Here is a 10,281-nt window from a genome sequence, read left to right as displayed (position 1 = left end):
CCTGTGGTGGTTTTCTGTGACGGGACCCATCAAAATCTAATAATTTACATGGGAGACACTCAGGCGAAGGAAAAATGCTGGATGTTGCTTGTTCTCCTGACAGCATCAACTTCTGTCATGCTAACACATTGATCCCCAGGGGATCTTATGAAAAACTTTATTATTTTACTCAAAGTCAACAAAAATCAAGCAGGACCAAAACATTTTACAGCTGATCTCTGTCAAAAAAGTTAAGCGACGACGTCCCAAGGATGACAGCAGCAATGACAGTGTTCTTATGCCAAAGTAAGTGTTTTGATTAATGCCATTAATGTTTTCTCAGGGTATACCACTAGTCAACTAAATAAATATAACATGGCAAAGATGAATGCACATTTATATATTAATTCAATAGATTTATAGCATTTTGAAAAAAAAATCAGTTTCTATAATAAATCTTTGAAATCAAATTATGGATTAGAATTTTTAATGTTACTATAACCTAAAGATGCTATGTGAAAGTTTGTAACAGAAAATGGCATAGAAAACACATTTTTACCCAAATTAGTCAAAGTGGATTTATTGTGTTTTGGAACCAAACTCTTCAAATTAGGGATGACCTGATCCGATATGCTGGATCGGTATCGGGGCCGATCCAGGCATTTTGGCTGGAGCGGACATCGAATCAAGGGCCGACAACATGACCGATCCAATTCTGATATGTGCGTCAGCCGTGGTTGTTACTGACAAGCTATTAAAAGGACAATGTATTATAAAAGCACCATAAACGTTGTATGCACTACACTGTAAAAAATGTCTGTAGAAATTACAGTATTAATGGGTATTACTGGCAACTAGCTGCCAGTAACTTACTGTAGATTTTACATTTATGTTATTTACTGGCAACATTTTGTTCAAAGTTAAATGAACATGAAATTTTTTTTGACTTTATCTTCTACAGTAAGTTCCTGGCAAAATTACAGCAAATTTTTTAGAGTGTATATTCAAAGTCTTTTAATACACTCAATAGCTTCATGTGAAGGAACAAACGCACATTTAAAGATATTTAAGATCACAGAAACACTGTAACTTACTCGCAAACTCGGAGTTAATCCACTGGTGAAGCGAACGGATTCACACACGCACACACAAGATAACTGTAGGCTATTGTAAAGATACTATAAAGTCTCAGTAAGCTGTTGGATGGATGCAATTCACTTTGTGCTAAGCACACAATGCATCTATTCTCTTTGTGTTTTAACAGTTATAAACTTTCCATTGCGATGCGAGGATTACCATGAGAGGATGATTCAAGGGCATCAATTCTGCGCCCAGAAACCCCATGAACGTACCGTGTTATGACTTAGGCGTACAATCAATTCTGCACCCGGAATGTGCATAAAAACTCCGGTCAAACGCTTAATTCCCAAAATAACCATCTGCACACTAAAGCTTTTTACTATGACAGTTTTACGCAATTAAGGAAAAATTATTTAGCATACTTAATTGATCAAACGTACCTATTATATGTTCCCCTAAACACTGCCATGATTAATATTTACTAATGTTCTGTAACTTGTAAATCATTTTAAATTATTGATTTTAACATTTAAAATGATACTAGATGTAGCAGAAAGCACTATACACATTTAATTACAATAGTATCGGGCAGATATCGCTATCGGCTGATATACAGAATTCTTGTATCGGAATCGGAAATGAAAAAGTGGGATCGTGACATCCCTACTTCATATCTTGCAGTCCTACTTTGTTTAAATACTTCTTACAGTATTTGCAGAAACTATGCAACTTATTTACTAGCTTTAACCTACCTTAATCTTGTGAACAATTAACACTTTTATTTATACACTGTAAAAAGTAAAAGTAGGATCCTCTTATGTAAAACTCATTAACAACAAAAATGTAAGTTTTATAAACTTTAAATGAAAATTTTAAGGTGAAAAACTTTTTTATTACTTTAATTTGGCAACACCTAAAATATTTAAACATTAAAAATTTCACTTAAAGTGAGAAAATTTAAGTTAAAAAAAAACTTTTTTGGCATTACCAATTGAAGTGAATCCAACTTTTACTTTTTACAGTGTAATAAGGCTGCATTACTTACAATAGCAGCCTTAAAAGTCCAAATAGCCATTTGCCTATTCTTCATTAAACCTAAGCCTAGATCATATCATATAAAAACATTAAGCACCTGTATGTAGAGAAATAAAAAAATCGATGCTGCATTTTAATACAAAAATGGCCCTGACAGAACAGGATGCCAAAAAGTTGCACTAAACCAAAATACCACATAACATACTTACTATATCATCATAAGTATTCTGGAAACTGTCACGGAAAGTTATATGTTTCCAGTAGTATTGGTTTTGGAATATAACAACAAAGAAAAATCCCAAAATAAATCAGTGTCACAGCAATGTATTAATTTTACCTTTCTGCTCTTTGGCAAGCTGCTCAGCCTGGTCCCACACTTCAGTGGCATAGAGGAAGTTGGAGGTGACCTGCACGTAGCTGGCTGCCATCTGGTGGATACGCTGGGGGATGGTGACCGAGGAGCTGGTGCTCTGACTGGATCCAGTGGAAGAGTAGCTGCCGGCACTTCCCGGAGAGAGCTTAGGAGAGACCGGAGACGGCATTCCCGCTGTTTTACTGCAGAAAGAAGTTAAGAGAATGCTTTCACAATTAACAGCTCATTTTAACTACACATGACGTACAAGTCAAGCTATTTACTGCATTCCCTAAAAGTGAAAAAAATTAGAGCAAGCAGCTTTAATTGTGGGTGGGGTTACGCAGGACAACGTTGTTAAAATAAAAACAATGAATCTGTTGAATGACAAAAACGTTTTTGTGATAAAAATGTTATGTAGTTAAATGGTCATGTGATGCATGATTAGGTACTTACTTTGCCACTCCAGGAGACGGAGCTTGGGTATTACTCAACGAATTCTGAAAACGATAACAACAATGTTAGCACATACTAAACGACTACACGTTTTTCATGCTGCACATTTCAGTTGTAAATCATGCAAATTGTTCACTTTATGGTTGGAATTAGAAAGATGAGGAAATGGTGTCACCTTCAAGTGTTCAGTAAGAGTCTTAGAGTATTTCAGTGCGCTTTCTTTTCGTAGTTTGAACAGCCTCAGATAAAGTAAAGCCTGACACCTCAGACTGCAGGAAACACAGACAGATCACATTTGGCACTGGTCTAAAAAATGCATTCGATTATTAAGCATGTGTTAATTATGTAACTTTATAGACGTTTCAGCAGTAACAAAATAAACAAGCGGCTTTCGTGGTCATCACGTAACTTCCGGTAAACTCCGCAAAGAATAAATAAAAACAAAGTCCTTTTAAAGTAGTTTATTTATATAACAAGCAAAATAAACAACACTCCGCTTCATGCCGCATTACCACCTTGTGTGTGTGCATTAATTTCTTATTATTCAACGGCCTGTCATCAATTACACTGTCCTTACATTGTAAAGTTAGAAACGGTGGAAGTGATTAAAGGGGTCAAAACCACTGATCTATATAAATGACTGGATTGCGCATGATGTTTGCGCATGATTGCTGGTTTTGTAATTATGTTATCTAAACTTACAAGTTACTCAAACAAACTTGAGAAATAACGCTGACTGTGTAGCTGAATGTAAAAAAAAAAAACTTTATACCCGTGTCATTAACAGAATGCAGCAGACACACTCACCTTAACGTTTTTTTTATAAATCCATTTTCCTGCCCGATTAAAACATAAACATTGCAAATAACACCAGAATTAACAGTTAATTTACGTACACATATCCTAAAATTAATCTTGTGTGACTGATACGCTGTAAAGCGGGTGAATTTAAAACATTATTTTGAATGGAAGTCAATGACGCTCTCTGCCGGTTGGGTATATTCCAAGATGGCGGCTCGAACTCTGCGCTGGCTTCACCTCACGCTGTTACGTTAAGCGTTCTATGCGCAATCCAGTCATTTATATAGATCAGTGGTCATAACGTAAAAATCGGACTTTTCATTTTTAAGTGCTATAATTGGGTCCCCAGTGCTTCTATCAACCTAGAAAATGTGAAAAAGATAAACCCAGTAACTTAATTTTGGTAAAAGTATGTGAAAAAATAGGTCATTCAGATTTGGCACTATTAACATGCTATAATAAATTATCTGTGTGGTATTTTGAGCTAAAACTTGCACATACGCACTCTGGGGACACCAAAGATTTATTTCTCATAAAATGACCCCTTTAAATATTATTCTGCTGAATCACCACATAACTTTGATTACACTTTTAATGTGTCCTTGTGCAATTATATGTTTAAGTTCTGACTATAGTAATTACATGTAAAATAAAGTGTTACCTAACATTTTCACATTCTGCATGTTTTATTGCCACAATTTCCTGAGTTACATACCACAGCACTGCTAGTCGTTTATCTGCAGAGGTAGCGTCTGGAGCCATGTAGCTCTTTAGCTTCATAGTGTACCTGCACGACACAAACACACACAGTTGTATATCAACTCACAGCAAACTGATTTTGTAACAGTGAGAACCAAAGTTGGCATTAAACACATGTGAAGACCACGCTCATGATCTTACTTGATGAGCTCCACAGTTTCTGCATACATGGGGAAGGGGGACTTGGCCTCCTGTGCACTTTTCTCCAGGGCGTTTCCACATTCAATGAAAGAAACCACAGCATCTAGGTAATACACTGCCTTCTCGAACCTGTCCATCTGCAAACAAGACAACAGTTTGTTTAAAACGTTTTAACACATGATTTAAAGAGATTTAAACGCATGCGTTTCAAATGAGGACTTTATTTTTACATCAAGAAAACTGCACTTGTCATCACAAGTTGATAGAAAATACAGTAGATAAAACTGATATCAGTCCTTGGTACAGATTTATGTAAGTACCCAAGTGCTGTGTGTCAAATTTGATTATGCATATTCAATACGTCTAATACAAAAATTAAGGTAATCATCAGAAATGGCAAAGAGAATAAATGCATAAAAACCTTTTTGTGTTCAGTTTTGGGTTCCATCTGTTGAATGTTTACAACAAAATATATGTTGCTTTACTTTAGTTGAGGGTTTTGTAAATTCTGTTAACACAGCTACAACCTTAAAAGACGTCACTGTGTGATGTTGGGGTGATGCTGATACAATTTGTTTATGCTTCATGGTATTTTTGCAAAGTCTTTATGCAATGTAAACTCATTTTCTTTCACATTTTTCTTTCAATTTTCTTCTTTTAAGGGCCATTTCCATGTAAGATGGTCTAATATGACGCCTGTTATTTTTTATATTAATTGACAAATGTTTGATAGTCGAAGAAAAAGTGTAGGCAATACACTTTTATTAAAGTGTAACATATTTATGAGGACAACGCTGCACTATGAATGGCATGTCAAACTAATCGCGACAGTAGTGCATGCGTAAAATCTGCTTTCTTGACTAAATTTCAGAAAACTTTAAAACTATTAATAGCGTTATGTGCGAGAAGTGCTGAGCGAGAGAGAGAGCTTACCAGTTCATTTGTTATGTTTCTCCATCACATTTTGTATAACATGCAGAATTAGCCACGGCCACTTAAAGGTATATACCTCCATACCGCCCAGCTAGGGGTGGGCGATAAACCGGTAGACATAATTAACCGGTAGAAATTTGTCAATCGGTAGAGATTTTGGACTAGCGCTTCTATCGAGGTTACACGCCCACGTCACGCTCCTGTGCGCGTGGTCGCGAAAACGTAACGTTTGTACACGTATTTAAGCACTGCAAGTTATTTTAATCCATTGAAACACAGACAACAGATCTGTATGCGTGCGTTCTTTCTGTGTGTGAGGAGCGGACAAGTCGCGCAACCGCTGCTCTTTCTGTCTGTGAGGAGCGCGCAAGTCGCGCGACCGCTGCTCATTAAGCTCGTGAGCATTTTTCCGCTTTATTGGCCTTAAATACACATATGCGGCAAAATTCCCGTCTTTGCAAGCATCCTCATTAACACGACCAGTTAGGTTTTAAGAGAAAGTAAACAGCTAAAAGAGAAAGCGCATGTTTAACAGTGTATTGGATCTGGACGTTGGTCTTAAAGGGGAAGTAACATAATTTTGCTACTGTCTGTCACTCGTGTTAATCAAACAGCATGCTCCGGATTAAATAACTTTTCTACCTTAAATAAATATATATATATAGGCTTATACATACATGCATAATTATTTATTATCATTCTTATGTCATTGACTGTTTATCTTCAGAGAGCTTGAGTTTTGTTTGTTTTTATCTTCTTTCTATGCTTGTATATGTTTTTTGTGAGAATTATGAACATTTCTATGGTATTAAAGATTTAAACCTTTATTATAAACTCTACCGTGATACATATCGTTATCATGATATAAAATTAATCCTATCGTGATAGAAGATTTTGGTCATATCGCCCAGCCCTACTGTATATTTCATAATTTTCTCATTTTCTGAGGTTTCTTTACTACTTTGATGTAAAGCTGCTTTAAAACAATGCAACATCGTAAAAGATGCTACATAAAAAACATTTACTTGACTTTCACATTTAGTTACTATTGTATTTTCTTTTACTTTACTACATTAATAATATTTTACTCCAAACAAGGCTGTCTTTTGGTTTTCGTAAAAATGAGTGGAGACGGCGATCATGGATCATCGCTATGTGATGAGAGGTTTGGCAGCCGATCTGTAGTTAACAGATACTTAATACATTCATTTTACACAGTAAAGTTAGCTCAGTGTAGTTTTTGATACGCTTCAGCTACATTATGAACAAAAGGTAATCTACTTGTTAGCTTGTTATCAGAAATAAACGACTCTAAAAGGACTCTGTTATTCATTCTTTGTGGAAGTTTACCAGAAGTTAAGTTTGTTCCAATAAAGACGTTTGTTTATGTTGTTACTGCTAAAGGGCTCGTTATAGTTGTGCGTAGGTCCTACGGCACAGCCGCGACGGTGTAGGTTCAGCGTCGGTTTTCATTTATAATTTTGCGTCGACGTGCAAACACATGTGCAGACCGCTGGTAGGCAGTAAATAAACAGCAACTTATGTTGCAGTTTGAGTTAAATCACTCCTCAGCTTGGCTCATCTTTGTTTTCACCGTCTCAAACGGAAATACCTATGAGGTAGTTTTTTTACCTGACAGGAGGGGTTCTGGTGGACCAATCACAGCGCTTGCAGTACGGATAACCTACGGCGTAAAGCTTACGCACGACTAAAAATTGGGCTTAAGACCACTGCTAAGAATGATAAGGCCACTGTCCTGCAGTTTAATTTCAACCTTATTCAAACAAACCTTTCTTTCATTTTTAAGTAATTGTGAAGGAATTTGTGTGTGTGTGATTTTATACAAGAGACATAGCTAAACATCAGCTGTAAACACGAAGCTCTTAAACAGGAAAAACTGGGTTGTAACATTCTGACTTTATCTTTCAGGAGGTGGATGCATAAATGATACTAAGTGACATGACTTTTAAACAGTATGTTATTAGATCAGCTTCACATGTTATCTAACTCTCAAATGGACAACTAACAGAAAAGGTCAAGGGTCCTAGAAATATCACACAGATTATCTGCCGCTGATGTTGAGGACAGCAGGTAGTAAACAAACCACTTACCAGAGCATCTGCGTTGTGTTTCAGTTTCTTCGCTTCTTGAAGGTAGTGATCAGCAGAATGAAGCCTGAAATTTACACACACGTTCCCTGTTACTATACACGAACCGACTCTTACAGCAGCATCAAAACAGAAAACAAACACTGTAACACACACAGCATCCAAACCAGGCAGCATGAAAAATGTCTATTCTTCTTACTAAAAATACCATGCAAAACAACAAACCTATATAAACCAATCAGTAAATTACTCAAGTTAAAACACACAGCATTGTGGACCAATAAAATGTCATTGTGGGTGGAGGCACCCAGTCTAAAGAGACACAAATAGTAACCGAGTTTCGGTTAATCGTCACAGAGCAGCTGGTTAAGATTAACATGGCACTGATTAATAGGGCACTGTGTAAAATGTACATCTATAGAGAGCCTCAGTACCTGTCCTCAAACAGAAGTTTGGATCTTGACTTGGAGCCGTCAGAGAGAGACGGCGCCGTGGGAGGATTCTCAGTTTTAGAACTTTTCTCCTAAAAAAATAAATTGTATTGAGAAGTCAATACATGAACCAGGAACACTTGTAAATATTTACATGATTACATAAAAGCATATAGTCTAGCAAAAGTTCGAGAAGTGTGCATATAGTCACAACAAGCCCTTAAGGGGGTCGCACACCGCCCCGCCATTCTAAAAAACCCCAAAAACGAACACATTCTTTACTATGAGTATACGCACACCTGCGCCGGCAGGTGGCGCCTGTCCGCGGCGCCCAGCTTTGACTCAGGAAGTTGCTCAAATCACTGTCGTGCCACAGAGCGCCACTCACATAGTTTAACATTAAATAACATCATATTTGTCCCAAATCATTAACGTTAAACATTGGTTGCTAACGTACATTTTGCCTATTTAAGTAGACCATATCTGACTTAGCTCGCGCTATTAAATGTGCACTTCCGGTTTACGATACCTCCGAGTTGTACTAGAAGCGACTCGATGTGGGGCGTCCGGTGTGTAAAGCAGTAAAGCACAGACCTTTATAGTGCTTTATTCATTCCAGAAAATCATTACCACAGAAAATATTAAAGACAAAAATGTTTAAAAAAATTAATAAATATAAAAGTAAAACCATTATGGTATCCTTCTGCCAGAAGACAGTTTTAATGCTACAATAGCGTAGTAATACAAATGGTAGTTAGTTAATGAACAAGTTTATACTTAAAATTAAATATGAACTGGTGTGTGATACTGGCAAAACATTATGTTATAAAATAACATTTATTTTGCTATAATATATATATATATATATATATATAACACTATAAAAGTATATAAGCTTTATCAATACATTTTCAAAATAAAGAGTAGGATAAAAAAATGAAACCCACCTTGGCATCCCTACGCACAGGTTTGTCGTCGCCTTTGCGGTGTTTTGAGCTGGAACTGCTTTTACTGCCGTCTTTGCTGCTGCCACTGCTGGGTATAGAGGTTGAGGACTGGCTCAGAGTCCTCTTACGACCCGACTGATCAGACCTGGGCGTCCGCTGTATCGTGATGGAGGGTGAGGGCGCAGAATCCTTCTCCTGAGTGCGCTTCGATGACCTGGAGAAAAGATCCCAAATATAACGTTTAACAACTGGCTCAGGAAGACAGAGAAGGATATTTGGTCAAAGTTTGCACGCTTTGAAAATTCACCAAGATGAAGACGAATACGCCAGATTAAAATTTATTGACCAAAGCAAAAAAATGCAATGGTCGATAATGCTTGCTATGCTTCCCAATGAATTAAGGCGAAATGCCACTACATCCAAAAGCCAGGGGGCGCTCTCGTGCAGAAACTGAAAATGCACTGTAGACGAAGAACAATACACACGCAGCTATGATGACACGCAGCTCCAGGAAATGTCTTAAGGATATATTTATATTGCTGTTCTTCAAACCTTTTCATGTATTTTCATGATAATAAAGAATATGTATAATTATTATGTTTGACGAGTGTTGCTTTTTCAAATGCATGTTATAAACGATTCAAACTAACAGCCATTTCAGATCGATAAGGACTTACTGATCAAAAGCCGTAGTACATGAAACAGCTGCAAATAAGATCGGCTGTCTGATTCAGAATAATTATCGGCCACGTATTTTAAGTGGATATCGGCAATGATCGGAGCACCCCTAGTTTAGTTTAATGAGTTTAATATTCATTTTTTTCATCCATTATCTTTAAATGCTCCTTCTTAGAGATGATAGCAGAGATCAATTTTATGAGTTTGTGTATCTTGACAAAAAATCAGATGTATCAACAATTGGCCTGTTGTCACATTTTAAATTCGTCTTAAAAGAATTGTTTACCAAATTTTCAGCTTATTTCGAAATTGATGTGTTACATTTAAACGAGGCACGCAAGAACCAATGATCGACTTACGTAGCGACTTGGAGCCGGCATTTTAAATCATACACCTGGGATGGCATTCAGGCATTACGGTCAAATTTTCATTTTTTGGTGAACAATTCTTTTAACAGCCTGATTTAAATGATCAGATAGCTAGGAGGTAATTGAGCATTTTTATAAAAGGACAGCAATTTGGTTGTCTTCATCTTCAATTCTCCAACACCCAAAATGTTTCTTGTAAGGTTTTACACTTAA

At 36.7% G+C, this 10,281-nt stretch overlaps 1 protein-coding gene across 1 annotated transcript in view; it reads right to left on the bottom strand.

The window, feature by feature from the left end:
- Positions 1 to 10,281, bottom strand: part of aff4 (AF4/FMR2 family, member 4) — a 49,848-nt gene that overhangs the window by 3,790 nt on the left and 35,777 nt on the right. Inside the window, exons 13-20 of the mRNA XM_073871056.1 lie at positions 9,023 to 9,236; positions 8,079 to 8,167; positions 7,648 to 7,711; positions 4,604 to 4,740; positions 4,419 to 4,490; positions 3,078 to 3,171; positions 2,903 to 2,946; positions 2,432 to 2,649 (exon numbers count right to left, since the gene is read on the bottom strand). Of these exons, the coding sequence (XP_073727157.1) occupies positions 2,432 to 2,649; positions 2,903 to 2,946; positions 3,078 to 3,171; positions 4,419 to 4,490; positions 4,604 to 4,740; positions 7,648 to 7,711; positions 8,079 to 8,167; positions 9,023 to 9,236 (932 nt within the window). The remainder of the gene's footprint in view (positions 1 to 2,431; positions 2,650 to 2,902; positions 2,947 to 3,077; positions 3,172 to 4,418; positions 4,491 to 4,603; positions 4,741 to 7,647; positions 7,712 to 8,078; positions 8,168 to 9,022; positions 9,237 to 10,281) is intronic.

Source organism: Misgurnus anguillicaudatus, chromosome 9 (genome assembly GCF_027580225.2).
Source record: "Misgurnus anguillicaudatus chromosome 9, ASM2758022v2, whole genome shotgun sequence".
Taxonomy (NCBI): Eukaryota; Metazoa; Chordata; class Actinopteri; order Cypriniformes; family Cobitidae; genus Misgurnus; species Misgurnus anguillicaudatus.
The sequence above is the reverse complement of the archived record's forward strand: the minus strand, read 5'-3'. Positions and strand labels throughout refer to the sequence as shown.